This window comes from Zingiber officinale, chromosome 11B (genome assembly GCF_018446385.1).
Source record: "Zingiber officinale cultivar Zhangliang chromosome 11B, Zo_v1.1, whole genome shotgun sequence".
NCBI lineage: Eukaryota > Viridiplantae > Streptophyta > Magnoliopsida > Zingiberales > Zingiberaceae > Zingiber > Zingiber officinale.
In genome coordinates this window covers 83,307,604-83,327,918 of record NC_056007.1, presented here as the reverse complement: position 1 = coordinate 83,327,918, position 20,315 = coordinate 83,307,604, and the positions used below count along the sequence as shown (strand labels likewise).

General features: G+C 39.3%; 1 protein-coding gene across 2 annotated transcripts; it reads left to right on the top strand.

Moving 5' to 3' along the window:
• The first annotated feature begins 8,492 nt into the window (after positions 1 to 8,492).
• Positions 8,493 to 9,955, top strand: LOC122034988 (protein TIFY 10b-like). 2 transcript variants are annotated; one of them, XM_042594348.1, is made up of 5 exons: positions 8,493 to 8,724; positions 8,806 to 8,983; positions 9,083 to 9,282; positions 9,446 to 9,506; positions 9,589 to 9,955. In XM_042594348.1, the coding sequence occupies exons 1-5, from the start codon at positions 8,592 to 8,594 to the stop codon at positions 9,731 to 9,733; spliced, it is 717 nt and encodes a 238-aa protein (XP_042450282.1). In that variant the 5' UTR covers positions 8,493 to 8,591; the 3' UTR covers positions 9,734 to 9,955. The 2 variants fall into 2 exon arrangements, with proteins under 2 accessions (XP_042450282.1, XP_042450283.1); XM_042594349.1 differs by having other exon boundaries at positions 8,502 to 8,724; positions 9,449 to 9,506.
• The last annotated feature ends 10,360 nt before the right edge of the window (positions 9,956 to 20,315 follow it).

The following is a 20,315-nucleotide window of genomic DNA, read 5'->3' as shown; positions in this document are numbered from 1 at the left end:
CCATTTTTCCACTTCTTCGACGTTGAAACCAGCAGAGGTGGGGGCTGGTTTCCAGCCTATATACAAGGCCCACTTAAACCCATGAATATGCATTATTAATCGGTAATTATCATTTGCTACTGCTGTATTATAAATATGTTAAGGAATACTTTTTTTAATCTTAGTATAGAATTATACTGTGAGTATACTTTGGAGAATATGAATGCTTTGTAGATAAGATGGAGGTCATCGTTTAATGTGGATTATGTGAGACCTTGCAAAACTAATGCTGAAGTTAAAAAAAAAAAAATGTACCGTAAGAGTTTAAAACTAAAGAATGGGGAAAGACTTATAATTAATAAGTTTTTAATCGATGAGTTTCAGGTATAATAATATTGGTTCACAGTGTTATAAGAAATATCTTCATTTTACAGTTAAATTATACTCATGAAAGTGATGATTGTAATATTAGTTTGTGATTTGTGTAGAAAACTATAACGAGAATTCAAATAATCGAGTAAACGAAGTAACGTCTCATTTAAGCAAACTGCACAAACAATTGATATATGACATGGTCATAAACATCTATATTAATTCTTATATTTATTATTTATGATGTTTTTATTTAATTAACATATATATTTTACTTTCCTTTTATATATCTTTTAGGGAGGCCAGGATAATAATCCACCTGATATTGTAACAATTTTCTATGAGACTCGATATAAAAATGGAAAGTTTGTTGAGCCAGAAGTGCAAGAAACATATGTAACTATCACTACTTAATCTTTTAACTTAAATTTATTGTTTATCATTTATTTAAATGACATATGAGTGATGGACCTTTGTAGGATAAGATTGTGAAGATAGTTCAATCTAATGCATCACTCTCACATATTTGTTCATGCAATTTTTTTTGAGTTTAAAAGTTGACCAGGTTGATTAAATTTGAGTCTTGGTATTTGAGTTTTGATGTTTGACAATATATAGAAATTATAGGTGTAATTGTCCATATGAGAGATTAACGGTCAAAGATTGACCAGAAGAGTCAAATAGATCAATGTTGACCAAATATTTGACTCGAAAAAGTCTAACTAGAGGTAGGCAAGGACAAATCTGACGGGAATGTTGGCAGAAGAAGAAAAATTCAGGGTCAATGTTAACTGTGTTGGTGCAATCGACCTCTAGGGTTTTGATATTTGACAATGAACCTTAGTCTGGTCAGTTTGACCAAGAGTTGATTTAAACAAGATTTAATGTTTGGAAGAGAAAATTTTAGTCAGAATTAAATGACTAGCAAGGGTAAATCCTAATCGAAGTATAGGCAGGTGAAAAGTCTACTAAATGATTAGTCCTAACTGGAGGTTAGGTAAGGGGAAGCTCTAGTGAGTGAAGTTAGATAGTGGAAGTCCTGGTGAGTGAAGTCGGGCCCTAGTGAGTGAAGTTAGGTAGTTGAAATCCTGGTGAGTAAAGTTAAGCAATGGAAGTCCTGGTGAATGAAGTCGGGCCCTAGTGAGTGAAGCTAGGTGGTAAAGTCTTGGTGAGTGAAGTCAGACAATGAAAGTCATAGTGAGTGAAGCTGGGCATCCCTAGGGAAAGGTAACCCTAAGTAATATGTGTTCGACTAGTTTTTGGTCGACCACGCGCGTTGTCAACCGGACCATGAATTATTAATAATGTTAACACTGTTATGTCTTTACCATTTTATATCTATTGTGCTAACTCAGTGTTGCAGATACTCTTAGTAGATCAACTTGGTTAGATACTAAACAAAGCCAAAGAAAGTCCAGACAGGTCAGAAAGACCATATGTTTGGCAGGTAAGTAAAGATAAGTCACTGGAGGAGAGTGACTCGGTGAGGTTGCGTCCCGATTGAGGAGGTGTCGGTTCAGGTTAGGTCTATTTTGGATCCATAATCTAAGATCTTAACTAGTTCCTAGTCCTAGGAGGACAAGAGCTAATTACTACTTCTTATTTTTACTGTACTAACTTTATTTTACAGGTTAAATATTTTAGTTTTGAACTAACATAACTTGCAGGGCAAAAGGAGCAAAAAGTCTTCAGATGAACAGTACTTGAAGGTGCCTTCAAGCATTGGAAGGCGCCTTCAATAGCTTGAAGGTGTCTTCCAAGGGATCAAATTTGGATCTTAGCGCAGAAAAGGTATAGCAAAGTCGGGATAAAATCTCTCTCATTGGAGGCACCTTCAACACCAATGGAAGGCGCCTTCCATGCCCTATTTAAGGCATTCTTGACCAAACTTCATCCAACAACTACTATACGAGCTACTACACGTCTATTTGAGGTTTCGATTGTTAGACCGATACGCACGTGAGAGGAGGGTGAATCACGTGGTTTTCAGAAACTCTTCTTATCTTTTTAAAATTTAAAGTATATAAACGCAGCGGAAAAGAAACAAACAACACAAAAAAAAACACGAGTGATACTGTTAGCAGTTGCGTGAGCTGCAGAGTCCTTCCATTGCCACATCTACTCTTCCTGTGCCCTAGCTCCGATGCATCACCGCAGTGCTGCCCTCTTTTCTAATCGCACGATCACCTGCTCGCACTGGAGCATCATCGTCCGTTCACCAAGCAAAGGGCATCCTGGCAACGTTGCCATTTTCCCTTGCTCTGAGTCGAGCCCTAGCTCCCGATTTTGCTGCTTCATCGATCAGCCACTGTCAGCACCTGAATGCATCTGATCGGACTCAAAACTTGAAGAAGTGGATGACAATCGAGGCATTGCTATCTCTGTGGATTCATTGGTTGGATTGTTAGGCTAGCAAGTGAAGGGAGTGGGAGGGGGCAGCAGTAGCTCTCTAGTGGCGGTCGTGAAACACCATCAACTATCTCCGGATTTGGGTAAGAGGTAAGAATGATTTGTGTTTAGCTTCAACGGAATTGATTTTGAAATGCATGAAATTGTTAGAATGTAATTGAGTTGTATATTTGGATTGAGGGTTGCTTAGGGTTATTTGTTTTGGAAGGCAGCACCTTCATCTTGTTTCGGGCATCACTGTACATGGGCAATCCATAACTTGGGCCATCATTTCCGGTAGCAAGATCTTCAGCCGTGAGATAATAAGGGAGCAACCAAATTAAGGTAAGCAATGTATGGAGATTTAATTTCATTTATGTTATGGGTTGGTGGATATGAATTTTGTATCAGATTTTGTTGAAGGAAAAGGTAATGTGAACTATTTGTTAATTAAGATTTAATTGGATTAAATCATAATAGGATTAGTTGTGCAAGAAGTGGTGGATCAGTAAATGGAATGAAAATGTTGATTTCCTAATCGGTTTAGGATAAGGATTAGCTATTTGGCTTGTGATAGAACTTAGTAGTACTATGTATTCTGTGTTGCAGGATACTAGTCAGAGACACATCTCGATATGACATTATTTATCACGATCAACAGATAAAGGTGGGTATTTCTTGCTTTATCTCTTTAGCATATTGATCTTAGTGCATGAGCTATATTTTCGGATAGTTCCTGTATTTACCTTGATTCCACTCGTATTTTTCCTAAACTTGATACTTGTCCACTCAATCTTTAAGCTACTCGTTTTTATATCTATACCGTTTTTCGTTGATATCTACGATATTTAGCAGATACCAAACATCATATATTAGATACTAGATATATAGATATCAGATATCATGTTTACTTGCTTTGACTGCTATTTATTCATGTTTCTTATTGAGCATGCTGGCTTCATGTAGCATACCTGTTTTTGTTTATATATATATGATGGCTGTTGTGTTTTTCACATCATGCCATTGCATGCATGCCGGCGATCATGTCTCCCTTGTGGTTGAGAGGGTCATTGGCCAGGGTCACACACTCGGCCACTCATGGGTAGTGGTAGCTGGAGTGTGTCGCTTGTCTTGACGTGCTCCCACTCGCTCACTCATGGGTAGTGATAGCTGGAGTTGCGAGCAGCAGGGATCCCCACCGTATATGTAGCTAGTTAGATACTATGCAACTGTCCCCTCGGCCACTCGAGAGTAGTGGTAGCTAGAGTGGTGTACAGTCTGTCATTACCCCTGCCTCTCGACCATACAGGGGTCATGGTACAGGGGGGTGGACGGGAGTGATTATCCATGCATACGTTGTTATTATTATACCTGCTGATGTTGTTGCTTACTTATGATGTTATTGCTTACTTATGTTGCTATTACTTACTTATGCTGATATGCTGACATAGGTTGAGATATATATACTTGAGGTATGAGTTTAGACACTAGTTTACTTATTAGTAATATGTATATACCTCACATGTTACCTATGTAGTTATGAGCAGTACTGTAGCAGATATTTGCTACACATGACCTTCTACTACTAGCCTAGGATATGATTTTAGGTATGTACACTTATTACGATATCACTGTTGTGTCTGCTATTTTTCCTACGAGATTGTATACCTTGTATCTCTAGTTCTTTAGTATGTTTATGCACTACCTGTTTATTACCTGCTGAGTCATTATACTCACCACCCCGTAAACTGATTTATTTCGCCAAGTAGCATGTAAAGGATTTATGAAGACGCCTGGAGATCCTGTCCGCCAGTCTCATATCACATCGAGCTTCCCGTACCGTTAGTGCTTCTATATGCTTTATTGGTTTTGTACTTGTTCGTGTATTTGTATTTTTTATATGGAGTTTGCCTTTGCAGTATCTTGTATTTGGTTTGATGTGGTGGTTGTCGTGTCAAGCCGAGTCGGCTCGCAGTTGGTTATATTATGGTTTTGTGATCGTTATTTATGATTTTCGCTGTGTTTTATTTTCAGTCATGTGGGTTGTTTAATATATATATAATTGCATGGCTGTATTTATTCTTATTCCAACCGAGTGAGTTGATTATATAACTGCGTGGTGGTGTATATATTCCAGTTGTATGTGACTGATGTATTTTGTATGTATGTATGTTTCATATTGTCACTAGTACTAAAATAAAGTTACGATGTTATGGAAATCAATCCCTTCTGCCGATCGGATAGCTGGTACGAAGTCCAGATAGGTCGACGGGTTGACCGGATATCTAGTAAGAAGTCCAACTAGGTCAACAGGTCGACCGAATAGTTGACATGAAGTCCAGATAGGTCGACGGGCTGACCGGATGTCTAACAAACTGGTAAGTTAAAGTAAGTCTCTAGAGGAGAGTGATCAATTGAGGACACGTCCCTGTTGAAGGGACGGTAGGCGTCAGTCCAATTTAGGTTCATTTGAGATCCCTAAGCTGAGACTTTGACTAGTTCCTAGTTCTAGGAGGACAGGAACTAATTACTACTCTGTATTATTATTAAATTGTCCTAATACTTGTTTTGCAGGGTATTTGGACTAGTATTGTTTTGCATAGCTAAGAGAAGAAAATTGTCTTCGAATGAACAGAATCCGAAGGCGCCTTCAAGCTTGATGGAAGGCACTTTCATACTGTTCATAGAAGGCGCATTCCATGGCTATAGAAGGCGCCTTCTGCGGGATAAAGTTTGGCCGAAGTCATGGATAAGCACCGGGCTATTCAGGATTGAACTTGCCTCGTTGGAGGTGCCTTCCATGGCTATGGAAGGCGCCTTCCACAACCTATATAAGGCAGGCTCGACTAAGCAACCAAAACAACCAATATTCAAGCTACTACACGTTCTTTTGAGGTTCCAATTGCTCCAGCCTCCTGCTACGACTCTGCTGCAAAGCTGCTGCACCTGATGACTACTCCGAGAACTTCCGATCGCGACCGCGAGACCGACATCGACACAAGCGCTCCCACTTTAATGTCTAAGTGTTGGTAATTTACTTTTGTAATTAATTACTACAAAAGGACAAGTGTAGTGTGTTGCACTTGCTCAACTTACTTTGTACTTGATTTCCTCTTCCGAAGGTACTAGAAGAGGCCTTTAGTGAATTACCCATCGATAGATCCGCGAAACCTAGGTTTTGGAGTAGGAGTCGTCAAAGGCTCCGAACCAAGTAAACTGTTTGTGTCTTCTTGTGTTATCGTTCTTTTTAGTTTTTTCGCTGCATTCGTATACTTTGATTTCAAAATGAGAAAACGAGTTTTTTGAAAACCATGTGATTCACCCCCCCCCCCCCCCCCCCTCTCACTTGCGATTGATCCAACATAAAGGTTACAGTAAAATAAAGTTATGATGTTATGGAAATCAATCCCTTTTGCTAAGCAATATTAAGTTCTGCCAAGCATTAGAGTCTCCAAAGTTTTTGGTTAACAATGCGTGGTGATTAGAGAGTGGAGAAGCGAACAATGGGTGTCGTAGATGGTTTCCTTGATTTCTTTCTCCTAATACGTGACAATTAATGAATGGAAGAGAGTATAACGGACTACCAGAAGGCTCGTCTTCACCCACTCACGAGAAAAAGTAAAGGGGCGCGCGGCTTATGATGTAGAGATGTTTTTCTAATAACTATATAAACACCACGGATGGTAAGTTTACCGACATTAGTCTTCTCTTCTCCATCCAGCTTCTTTCCTTTTCTTCACTTTGTCTTCTTCCCTCTTCTCCGTGACTAACTTGAGTGTTAGAAAAATCGTGCCAAAAATCTAGCCTAGACTTTAATAGGTGTTACTTCTCAGAGTACCGAATGTTGCGAGTTGAAAGGACAATCCAAGATTTTCGAAGTGGAGTCCAAACGAGTGAAAAAAAAGATCATCATATTTTGAGACTTATTTAAACAAATACTTATACAAATACTAATTTACGTCAACATGTGAAGATCCGTTGTACATATTTCATTAGAGTAAAAGATGAAGTCGTCATTTTAATAATCCTTTTAAGATGATCCCACACTCTCTACTTTCTAAAAAAGATAAATCATAAGTATTTGTCCTATTATAGTATAGTAATCTTTTTTATATGAATGAGATAATGAGGTACCTACACCGGTTAAAATTGACTCTAAAATTGATCAAAGTAAATTAGCATCGACTCGTGGAAATCCATTGCACATGCTTCATCCTCTGGCCAACCTATATATATTCTATTTATTGAACAACAGCTTTTGCTCTCTCTATTGATTTATTAGCTTTTTTTCTGTCAAATTAACGAAAATACTAAAAAATGATTCACCGAATTTCATCCACATTCACGCGCGCACACATGTTGAATTGCGCGTTGAAGTCAATTATGGATCATTAATTATTGCACTCAAGTGGTTGTGACGTCTCTACTCCGACACCATTTCTCATATTATAAAACTCACGTGAATTACATGGCGATGAATATAATTGTAGTATTGGAATGCCATTTTATTTATTATTTATTTATTTATTTATTTATTTTATCGATTTTCGTACCCACCGGTTGAGCCACTAATTATTCAAGGCAGAAAACACAGAACCAACAAGTTGCCCCCAACACGTGACCAAACAGCCACTTGTTTCTTTGGCTTGTCTCTCGGCCGACACGTCGGGATGAAATGTATCATGCAATTGCATGTTCGTCAATATTTGACTGATTAAAATTGAATATTAAAATAGTCGAATTTAATCTGTTTCCTCACAATTATCTTATTATATCATTATATTTTATTAGTTCGCAGAATAATATATTAATATTTTCTTGTTGGTGTTATGTCTTAAAAAAAACTTTTAATTATAATAATTATTATTATTTTAATTAATATTAAATATCTAATTTACACCGATTAAATTTGGGATGATCTTTATATTTAAATGCTTGATAAATATAATTGAGAAATTGTGGTGCGATGGAAAGGAGTCAACTCACTGTTTTTGAATTTATCTGGAAAATTTCTATGAAATTAGGTTAATATTTTTTTAAATGAATGAAGAACACACTAGAAAGTTTTTGCAAAATGATGACGGTCCGATTCAATCAATGGAACTTGCTCACACCTGATTGGCACATCCATGCCGGATTGACTCAGTTAAGCTCTTTGACTGTACTAATTTAATCGATTGAATATAGTTGCACTCTACTAAATCTTGCCTCCAACTTACCCGACTGAATATAGAGTTAATATTAAGTGGGCTCGACCGAGTTGGTCGATGGAGTTAATGTACCCACCGTGATGGAGATTACTTACCGGACGATTCATTCCCAAATCCCAATCGATTTCACAACCGCACCGAGCACCCAACTGCTTTTAATCAGGCCGAATGCAGTTCCTGGCGAAATCAGAACATCTGTCTCCCTATATTTAAAATAATAATTAATATATAAGAAAAATATTTATTTTGATTTTATCGAAATTTAAATTTATAATAATTCCTGACTCCCTGTGGAGAATAAAATAATTAAAAACTTACGAGTTGTTCAACCTTTCCCAACGAATAAACAAACTGTAGATTGCGTTTTTATTACTTGTCATGTTGGACTATGTTTCACGAAGTAGAACACGTGTTCCTTCTCCTCCAATATTTCTTCTCCACTTAAAAAAAAAAGTATTGTTAATAATTAAATAATAATCACAATTCAACACGTGCCTTGTTTAACAAATCCAATCCTTTCTTTCCCCTTTCCTCTCGCACCAGCTGATCCATTATAAGAACAAAATACAGAGAAGAAGGCACAGGAATATGTAGGTGTGTTCGTTCGTTTACAGGACACAGACGATCTAAGGGAGAAGAGTAATGGCAGAGAAGATGGGCAAGTCTCAGTTTTCTCTCACATGTAGCCGCTTGAGCCAATACATGAAGGAGAAGGGGAGCTTTGGAAGCATCAGCCTTGACATGGCCCCTATGACTCTTCACCACCACCCTAAAGGCAAGATTTAATTCTTTATTTCTTCTTCTTCTTCACTTTTTTTTTTTGCTTTTGTTCTGAGGATCTTTGTCTTCTCCACAGAGAAATCAGGAGCTCCTACCACCTTGAGTTTGCTACCAGGAGTGGATGTGTCCACCGAGGACCAGTCCAACACAGAGAAGAATACTCTGAAATCCATGGAATTGTTTCCACAGCACGCAGGATTCGATTTCCCAGCTGCCAAGGAAGAATCTGTCAAGGCTCCTTCAAGCACCAAGAAGTAAGATCTCGATCTTTGCATTTCTTTTCTCTGTTTGGAAGGTGGGTGGTCGGTTCCAGAAAATAAACTGACTCCATTCGACTGCTCTGTTTGCTTCAGGGAGGCAGAGAAGGCTAAGTTGACCATCTTTTACAACGGCATGGTGCTGGTTTTCGACGATTTCCCGGAGGAGAAGGCCAGGGATCTGATACGGATGGCAGGGAGAGACAGAAATCTTGCAGCTCAAAAATTTATCTCCGCCACCGGCGGTCAGACGCCGGTGCCCCCGCAGAAGCCAGCTGATCAGCCTAATGCGTCCGGTAATTAATTAATCGATTCCCTTTTACTTAATTTCAGCAACAGTTTCTGGTCAAGTACATTCCGATCTCCCCGAAACATGGAGAACAGGACCAGATCTGTTCTCTGGGAGAACTTAATTGTTTTGGTGATCGTAATTAATGTTAATTATTTGCGTACTTGAAGCAGACATGCCCATAGCAAGGAGAAACTCTCTGCACCGGTTCCTGGAGAAGAGAAAGGATAGGTGAGCATTTGTCGATCATAATTAGTTTTTTTTTTTTTCTGCGAAGAGCCGCAATGAATTTTTGTAAACTCGATTCTTCCAGGATTAACACCAAGGCTCCGTATCAAGTCAACGGCGGTGTCTCGCCGGCGCCGGAGGACGCAGGCAAGCCGGAAGACGGCCAGGCTTGGCTTGGCTTGGGTAGGCGAGCTGTGAAGCAAGAACCTGGTTGCGAGAGCAGCAGATAGATCTTCTAATATTTATCATCCTTTAGTTAATCTTTCTGATTTGGGAAGAAATTAAATCCTGGAGTATTTTGTATAAGTTCTAAACAATTTTTACTCTTTTTTTTTTCGATCTCGGCAGTGCCTTGCTGAGATCTTGTTCTATGAAGAACAATCCTGCTGTAACTTGATATGGTGGAATTAAATTTTTAGTGCTCCCTTTCGACAGGGGAATCTAACTGCTCATTTGGTTGGATCTATACTTTTAATCACTAGATCTTTTCTAAAAAGAAATTGTTGCCGTATATGGTTAAGATTTAGGACAATAATAGAAAAGTCAAAGCTGAATTAAAGTAATAGCAGCCAGGATAAGGATTCAAAGACTAGACCCCATGCCGAAGGCGCATGAGAAACATGTTCAAAAATATTTTACTCGAGAAAAACTCAGCTTCAGCACACCGGAGTTGATAGAGATAAGATCGGTGCTATTTTTTCCTTTATAATTAATACGAGTCTGGATCCATTTCCAAAGGTCAAATATTCTCTTGTCGTTTTAAATCGTGCAGCGTGGACCACTAATTCCAACGCGATGTTCCCCAATTTCCTCACGCGTTTCTTCAAGGAGTTTACTTTCTCGCTACAGTATGGAATACGACGTTTAAAAATTCAATCACAATTTAATTAATTTAATGGATAATTTTTTTATGGATGATTAATAGGAATTTTCGTAGGATTGATGGGGGCGATTAATTTCAAAATTAAATATAAATTCAATTAAAAGAAAATTTTTTGAAAAAGTGGTGTAGTTTCTTTTTCTTGGACAAAGTTTTCTTTGTCGGCCAGAGAAAGGTTCGGCGAAGGCTGCCGACTGGCAGTGCTAACACGTGTTGGAATCATCAGAGATGAACAAAATATTTTCCTTTTAAGGGGAGAGAGAGAGAGATTCCAAGGTAATTTCTTACAAATCTACCAGACTTCCCTGTGTACTCGTAGGAACTTGGAAAGAATCATTTTTTTCTTTCGAATGTAATGAATTATTGAAATATTTATGGCGAATTATAAGCTTTTTCAAATTCCGTTTTCTAGCATGTGGATTTCATTAAAATAATAAAATATTCTCGGATAAGAATTCATCCGATTACTGATGGCGAAAAAGATAGTATAAAAAATATAGCTTTTTATCCCATCATGTAAATAAAATTTTGAAATTACTAAATCATATGAGCTTATTAGTTGGCTGATGTTGTAGAACAGTCAAATTAATTTAGTTGATTTTAAAAAACTAGTTGGCTTATTTATTTTTTAATTAAAATTAATTTTAGATAAAATTAATTGATATATTGACATGAAATTAATTTTTATGTATTCATCTCTCTTGATTATATCAGTATTCTCATTTGACATTTGGTATATCGATTTTATCTAAAACCGTCTGATTGACATGAAACTAATTTGTATGTGTTCCTCTAACTCTCTTGATTATACTATGTCCTCATACGTTAATTTGATTAAATATATTGAAAGTAATGATTTTTTTTACATGAATATATTTAAAAAATTTAATTCATGTTCAAAATTTCGGCTGATTAACCAAGACTTTGAATTGATATAAAATTAGATTCTATGTGTTCGGCTAGTTCTCTTGATTATATTCACACCTCAAACTTTAATTTGACCCAATAAATTGAGAGCAATGATTTTTTGAACATGAATTAAAATTTTTCAAATATATTCATGTTAAAAAAATTATTGATCTCAATATATTAGGTTAAATTGAAGTTTAAGGACATAAATATAATAAAGAGAGGTAGATAAACACATAGGAACTAGTTTCATGTCAATCCGAGGTCGTTTGATCCATTAATCAGTTTTGCTCGAAATCGGCTGATGGACCAAATGATCTCGGATTGACATGAAACAAGCTTCTATATGTTTGTCTACCTCTCCTTATTATATCAATGCTCTCAAACTTACCTAATATATTGAAAGCAGTAATTATTTTGAACACGAACATGTTTGGAAATTATAATTTGTTAAAAAAATATTGCTCTCAATATATTAGATTAAATTAAAGTTTGAGGGCATCAATACAATCAGGAAAACTAGCCGAGCATATAGCATTTAGTTTCATGTTAATCTAAGGTCGTTTGGTCCATCAACTGATTTTAGATAAAACTGGCTGATGGATCAAAGGACCTCGAATTGACATGAAACTAGTTCCTATGTGTTCCTCTATCTCTCTTTATTATATTTATATTCTCAAATGTCAATTTGACTCAATATATTAAGAGAAATAACTTTTTGAACATGAAAATATTTAAAATATTCAATTCATATTTTAAAATTTTGACTGGTTAATCAAACGACCTCGGATTGATATGAAACTAGATCCTATGAGTTTGGCTAGTTATCTTAATTATATATATGTCTTTAAACATCAATTTGACCTAATATATTGATAGGAATAATTTTTTGGACACAAATATATTTAAAAAATTAATTCGTGTTTAAATAATCATTGCTCTCAATATATTGAGTCAAATTGATATTTGAAAACATGGATATAATTAGGAGAAATAGATGAAAACATAAGATCTAGTTTTATGCCAATTTGAGGTTGTTTGGTCCAGTCGATTTTGCTCAAAATTGGTTGATGGACTAAATTATCAAAATTGGTTGATGAATAAAATGACCTCGGATTGACATGAAACTAGTTCTTATGTGTTTGTCTATCTCTCTTAAATATACTCATGCCCTCAAACCTCAATTTGACTCAATATATTGAAAGCAATGCTTTTTTGAACATGAATTAAAATTTTCAAATATATTCATGTTCAAAAAATCATTGCTCTTAATATATTGAGTCAAATTAAAGTTTGAGGACATGAATATAGTAAGGAAATATAGATGAACACATAGGAATTAATTTAATATCAATTTGAGGTCGTTTGATCCATCAGTCGATTTTGTCAAAAATCGACTAATGGACCAAATAATCTCAGATTGACATGAAACTAGATTATATGTGTTCAACTAGTTCTCTTGATTATATCCACACCATCAAACATCAATTTGAATTCATATTTAAAAAATTATTACTCTCAATATATTAAGTCAAATTAAAGTTTAAGGGTATGGATATAATTAGGAGAAATAGCTGAACACATAGGATCTAATTTCATATCAATTCGAGATTGTTTGATCCATCAGTCAAATTTTTTAATACGAATTAAATTTTTTAAATATATTCACGTTCAAAAAATCATTGCTCTCAAGATATTAAGTCAAATTAAAGTTTGAGGGGATGGATACAATCAAGAGAGGTAGAGGAACACATAGGAACTAATTTCATGTCAATTCGAGGTCATTTAGTCAATCAGTTGATTTTAGGTAAAATCGGCTGATGTACTAAATATCAAATTGACGTTTGAGAGCATGGATACAATCAGGAGAGATAGACAAACACATAAGAACTAGTTTCTATATGACTGTAAATACGTTAGAGGGGGTGAATAGAGTTAATAGAAAATCGTGATTTAAATTAAGTCACGCAGTGGAAAAGAGAGAGAACTTGTGAAGCAGTATTCTAACACATAATATGAAGAAGTCTTCGTTCTTCGAACTTCGGAGCAGCCTTTCAGTGTCGTCGAAGCCTTTTCGAGGCAGTGTACGAATATGAATGTCGTAACAGATATTCTTGTGAAGCTGCTGGTCGAAGACTACTTTTATAAGCCCGTCTAGGCACCCGGATCCCCTCCCGAGCTCCTGGACTATACTGACATGGCGAGCTCTTATCGAAACTTCATCCGCAAAGTTTATCCACCTTTGGGTGCCTAGACCATTGACATGGGCTCAACCAGTCAATGCGCTCTAACTCAAGTTCTAGATAAATTTTTTAGTCCGGATGCCTGAACTAACTCCGGGTGCCCAGATCGCCCGGATGTCTGGCCACTCGCTCGGAAAGATGGTTCGGGCGCTTGGATCAACTCTGAGCGCCTAGACACTCTTTTCTCAGTCTCTTCTTTCCTAAAAAAAGAGTTAGTCTAAGCAACCAAAATAAATTTATCCTGCAAAATAAAGTTAGCACAATATGTTGAAATACAAACAATCTGTTGCCGGAGATATACAGAGTATTAGCTGAATTTAAACTGCTCTGAATTAAATTCAACTTACAGTAGAGATGACCTGAGCGGATGATCTCAGGCTGCCAGTAGGGGCTGGTTTCTACTATGAGCCGAAGAATTGCCGAGCAAGAAGATCGGCTGAGCTGACAGGTCGAGCTGACAGGCCGAGTTGATAGGCCGAGCTGACGGGCGGATCGACCGAGCAGATGGATCGACGGAGAGGAGAGAGGATCAGCCGAGCTGACAGGCCCGAGCTGACAAACCGAGCTAACTGGCCGAGCTAATGACGGATCGGCTGAGCAGATGGGTCGGTAGAGAGGAGAGCGGATCGGCTAAGCTGACAGGCTGAGCTGACAGGCCGAGCTAAGGGACCGAGGCCTGCGAGTCACAGTTTCCTTGAAACAAATTCGCCCACCTCCGACTGTGCTTCGAGGGTTACAAGGTACGTCTATTTCCTAGGATACAACGGTCGACCGTGAATCCGACCAAGCACTGGTGGTCACGGCGAGCTGAGTGGTACCCGAATGCTATCGCGGGAACTCTTCAGAGCAAGAATTGCACAACAGAGGAGGGGAATGAGGAGGAGAGCTTCTGCTTTCTTTATTGTGTCTCTCTACCCGTGATTGGAGCCTCCTTATATAGGAGCTCAGATCAATAGCAGCGTTAATGGTCGATTAATGACCATTACTCGCCGAGCAGTGAAACGTCTACCGTTTCACTCATTATTCCTCGGTCGTTTTGCTTATACATTAATCTCGAATTTAATGCATCAGTTTCACAGTAGCAAAATGATCAACGTGGCAAAAATGTTGGTTGCTCCACTTGGGTAAATCTTTGCCCCGATCGGTCCGGCATTCGTGTGCGCAGGTCGTGCTCGTATACGAGTCAACTTGGTTCAGTGCAATCCGGGCCCTGGACTTGCACCCCCCCTGCGCACCCACGCGTGAGAGAGAGCCTCTTCCCATGCATTTGTTCACATCCTCAATGTACGTGAATCAATATAAACCAACAAAGATGCCAAGAAACTCCCAATGTGGGACTAAAGTCCCATGCACAATAGAGCTTATTCTCTTCCACCTCTTCTCCATTCACACTTATTCAACAATCCCCCACATGAATGGAGATAGGGTATGTGATAGCATTCAGCAGTTGAGTCAAGTATAGGATAGGTAGGTTTTACCCTGTGAACCTTCCCTTGTGAAGATCTAGTTGCTTACTGGCTGATAATAGACACGATGTCCTTGAATTATATTGCCGTCTGTGTAAGCAGTGACAAATCTCACCCAAGACTCTCCCTGATACAACTTAGTTCTCATGAGTGTGTTCGTTCTTGGCCATAAACACGTCTGGTTCTGTGAGAAGTTCTAAGAATTGTGCCTCCAATTCTCTTCAAAGCGGCCCCACTTCTTTCTCACATAGGTGATCCCTCAAGAGTTGTCATCTACTCTTCTTGATCATTAAAAGCCCATCGGCTTATCTTGATCTAGTTACTGTTTCATTGGGCTATCCTCCTACAGTGTGTCTAGTCAGTGCAGATTATTGTCCCTTTGAACCTAGTTATTGGGATCTCCAGTCAGCATAGGTTGGGTATCCTCTGTACTGATCGCTGACAACAGCAACAAGCTCATTCCTCTTGATAAGCTTGCAACTAACTCTCGATTTAACCCATTGGTTAGTGGATCCGCTATGTTATCTTTTGACTTCACATAGTCAACATTGATAACTCCTGTTGAGAGTAGTTGTCTAATGGTATTATGTCTGTGACGTATATGTCTAGACTTACCATTATACAGATGGCTTTGTGCCCGACCGATTACAGATTGACTATCGTAATGTATGCCAATCACCAGCACTGGTTTTGGCCATCGTGGAATATCTTCTAAGAATTGTCGTAGTCATTCAGCCTCTTCACCACATTTGTCAAGAGCTACAAACTCAGATTCCATCGTGGATCTGGTTATTACGGTTTGCTTAGAAAATTTCTAGGAAATGGCTGCACCTGCTAGAGTGAAGACATATCCACTCGTAGACTTAGAGTCTTTTATATCAGATATCCAACTCGCATCGCTGTATTCTTTGATCACAGCAAGATATCTTGTATAGTGCAATCCATATTCACGAGTATACCTCAAGTACCTCAGTGCTCTTGTTATCCCTTTCCACCGCTCAACATCGGGATTACTCGTGTATATACTCAGTTTGCTTACTGCGTAGATCAAGTCTAGTCGTGTACAACTCATCAAGTACATCAGACTTCCAATTATTTGAGAGTACTCTATCTGAGAGATACTTTCACCTTGATTTTTCGATAGATGTTTACTCGTATCCATCGGCGTTCGTGCCAACGCAGTATCACCCTTGATGAATTTCTCAAAATTTTGTCCACATAATAAGACTGACTAAGAACAAGTCATTCTGTTGTTTTAAGAATTTTGATTCCTAGAATCACATCAGCTAGACCCATGTCTTTCATATCAAATCTTGAGTTTAGCATGTTTTTAGTGGATTTGATTATCTTATCATTACTCTCAATGATAAGTATGTTATCTACATAGAGGCACAAGATGACATAGTCACTATCTGTGGCTTTCATGTAGACACATTTATCACATTCATTGATCTTGAATCCACATTCCTTCATGACATTATCAAATTTCTCATGTCATTGCTTTGATGCTTGTTTCAAGTCATATAATGACTTCACCAATCTACAGACCTTGTTTTTCTGTCTTGACACAGAAAACCCCTCAGGTTGGTCCATGTAGATTTCTTCTTCTAAATTCCCGTTTAGAGAGGTTGTTTTTACATCCATTTGATGTATTTCGAGATTCCATAGAGCGACAATAGCCAACAATACTCTAATGGAAGTTATTCTCAACACCGGAGAGTATGTATCAAAGTAATCAAGGTCTTCTCGTTGTCAATATCCTTTGATTACCAATCTGGCATTGTATTTATCGATTGTGCCATCTGATTTCATTTTCTTCTTGAAGATCCACTTGCAACCTAGTGGTTTACTTCCCGGAGGAAGATCCACAATTTCCCAAGTGTGATTTTGCAAAATAGATTCTATCTCAGATGCAATTGTCTCTTTCCAGTGAGGTCCATCAGAAGAGCCTACAACTTCTGAGTAACTTCGGGGCTCACTCTCCAACATGAAAGTGATAAAATCCGATCCATAGGATTTTTCTACCCGAGTTCTTTTGCTCCGTCTAGGCTCAACCTTCACGGGTTCCTTGTCATCATCATCTTCTTCTTCGCCTTGTGTTTCGTTTGCCCGTTTTGAGGAGCTAGCATCCTCTCGGGTCTTATACGGAAATACATGCTCGAAGAACGAGACATTTCTCGATTCGATTATCGAGTTCTTGTCTATCTCTGGTATGTGTGACTCATACACACAAAATCTATACACAGTGCTATTTTATGCATATCCAATAAATATGCAATCAACAGTCTTTGGTCCTATCTTAATTCTTTTTGGATCTGGCACCAACACTTTGCCAAGACAACCCCATATTCGTAAATATTTGTAGGGCGGTTGTCTTCCATTCCACAACTCATAAGGGTTCTTATCTATTTTCTTCCGGAGCACCTTATTTAAAAGGTAATTAGCTGTTAACACAGCTTCCCCCCACATGGAGTCTGGTAATCCAGAGCTCAATAGAAGAGCATTCATCATCTCCTTTAGAGTTAGATTCTTTCGCTCAACAACTCCGTTTTGCTGAGGAGTATAAGGAGTTGTTGTTTCGTGTCTGATCCCATGTTCAGCACACAACTCAGTGAACGGTGACACATATTCACCGCCTCGGCCACTTCGAACCACCTTAATTTTCCTATTAAGTTGGTTTTCAACCTCATTCTTATAGAGAGCAAATTTCTCTATAGCTTCATCCTTACTTTTGAGAATATACACATAACAATATTTTGTGTTATCATCTACAAAAGTGATGAAGTATTATTACCACCATGTGTTGGTGTACCTTTTAGGCCGCACACGTCAGTGTGGATTAGGTCAAGTGGTTCATTACTTCTTTCAATATGTTGAAAGGATGACCTTGTCATTTTCGCTTCAACACAAATCTCACACTTGTGTTTTGGGTCAAGGTGGAATGCAGGTATGCTTTGCATATTAATTAATCTATACAATACATTGTAGTTAACATGTCACAGTCTACCATGCCACAAACACGAAGACTCAAGCATATAGGTGGAAGAACTTTCAGTTTTATTTATCTTAGGCCTAATCGCCATTACATTGAGCTTAAACAACCCATCAGATACATAGCCCCTTCCTACAAACACTCCATTCTTGGACAATACAACTCTGTCCGACTCAAAGACAATGCGAAAGTCATGCTTGCTTAACAGTGATCCGGACACTAGATTCTTTCGAATCTCCGGAACATACAACACATTGTTTAGAGTGAGATCCTTGCCCGAGGTCATCTTCAGCACCACTTTTCCTTGGCCCATGATGTCCGAGGTTGCTGAGTTCCCCATGAATAGTTTGTCTCCAGTGACTTCCTCGAAGTTGTGGAGCAGCTCCATGTTGCAGCACACATGTCTGGTGACTCCAGTATTGATCCACCATTACCGTGGGTTTGAACCGATCAGGTTCAACTCAGAGACCACAGTGTAGAGGTCGTCCATTTCTGGTCCCTCGTTCAGGTTAACCTCTTGCTTCTTCTTCGGCTTTCTGCACTCCGAAGATTTGTGACCCACTTTGTCACAGTTGAAGTACTTCCCAGAGAACTTCTTCTTGTTGATGCCTCCTCTGGGTCCCATCTTGGAAGACTTGGGGTTCTTCCGTTTCGAACTTTGATCGTGCTCGACCACGTTGGCTTTCACAGTAGCCCGAGAGAACAGTTTCCTCTTTTAACTCTTGTTGTCTTCTTCGATGTGAAGTCGAACAATGAGTTCCTCCACATTCATCTCATTCTGCTTGTGCTTCAAGTAGTTCTTAAAGTCCTTCCAGCCGGAAGGCAACTTCTCAATGATAGCAGCCACCTGGAAGGTTTCACTCAGAACCATCCCTTCTGAGTGGATCTCATGCAAGATCACCTGAAGTTCTTGGACTTGGCTGATCACTGTCTTAGAGTCAACCATCTTGTAGTCCAGGAATTGGCCCACGATGAACTTCTTTGCCCCTGCATCCTCCATCTTGTATTTCTTGTCCAGGGACTCCCACAGCTCCTTAGCCATTCTCTTCATGCTATACACAGCGTACAGTGAGTCGGCAAGGCAGTTGAGGATGTAGTTTCGGCAAAGGAACTCAGAATGAGTCCATGCCTCCACTGTACTGATGGTCTGCACATCAGTATCCTCAGCTCACTTGGGAGGGTCCTCGGTCAAGAACCGAGCCAGGTTGAGCGTGGTCAGGTAGAAGAGCATCTTCTGCTGCCACCTCTTGAAATTCAGTCCACTGAACTTCTCGGCTTTTCCCCGTGGTTGATTGGCACAGTTCCAATCGGGGCGGAGGGGACCTGCACGTATTGAGTCTGTTGCACCTCAACATTCCGTTCCGTGGCCATCTCAACAGAGTCAAGTCTGTTTCAAGATTGTTGGAATACAAACAATCTGTTGCCGGAGATATACAGGGTATTAGCTAAATTTAAACTGCTCTGAATTAAATTCAACTTACAGTAGATATGACCTGAGCAGATAATCTCAAGCCTCCAGCAGGGGCTGGTTTCTGCTATGAGTCGAAGAATTGCCGAGCAAGAAGGTCGGCTGAGCTGACATTATGAGCTGACGGGCCGAGCTGATAGGCCGAGCTGACGGGCCGAGCTGACAGGCCGAGCTGACGGGCAAATCGACCGGGCAGATGGGTCGGCAGAGAGGAGAGAGGATCGGCCAAGCTGACAGGCCGAGCTAACTGGTCGAGCTGACGGTGGATCGGCTGAGCAGATGGGTCGACTGAGAGGAGAGCGGATCGGCTGAGCTGACAGGCCGAGCCTGAGGGACCGAGGCCTGCAAGTCATAGTTTCCTTGAAACAGATTCTCCCACCTCCGGATGTGCTTCGAGGGTTACAAGGGCGTCTGTTTCCCAGGATACAACGGTCGACCGTGAATTCGACAAAGTACTGGTGGTCACGGCGAGCTGAGTGGTACCCGAATGCTATCGCGGGCACTCTGCCGAGCAGGAGTTGCACGACAGAGGAGGGGAATGAGGAGGAGAGCTTCTGCTTTCTTTGTTGTGTCTCTCTGCCCATGGTTGAGCAGCAAAAAGATCAACGTGGCAAAATGTTGGTTGCTCCACTTGGGTAAATTATTGTCTTGATCGGTCCGGCATTCGTGTGCACAGGTCACGCTCGCATACGAGTCAACTTGGTTCAGTGCAATCCGGGCCCTGGATTTGCACGGACTTCCACCACCTGACTTCACTTACTAGAGCCTAGTTTTACTCACTAGGACTTCCACTACCTAGCTTCACTCACTAGGCCCCGACTTCACTCACCAAGACTTCTACTACCTAACTTCAC

Bases quoted from the DNA above. Each gene is read 5' to 3' on its own strand.
- LOC122034988 (XM_042594348.1), top strand. From the start codon at position 8,592: ATGGCAGAGAAGATGGGCAAGTCTCAGTTTTCTCTCACATGTAGCCGC. The intron at 8,984-9,082 runs GTAAGATCTCGA...TGTTTGCTTCAG, and splicing joins GCTCCTTCAAGCACCAAGAA to GGAGGCAGAGAAGGCTAAGT. The intron at 9,507-9,588 runs GTGAGCATTTGT...CGATTCTTCCAG, and splicing joins CTGGAGAAGAGAAAGGATAG to GATTAACACCAAGGCTCCGT.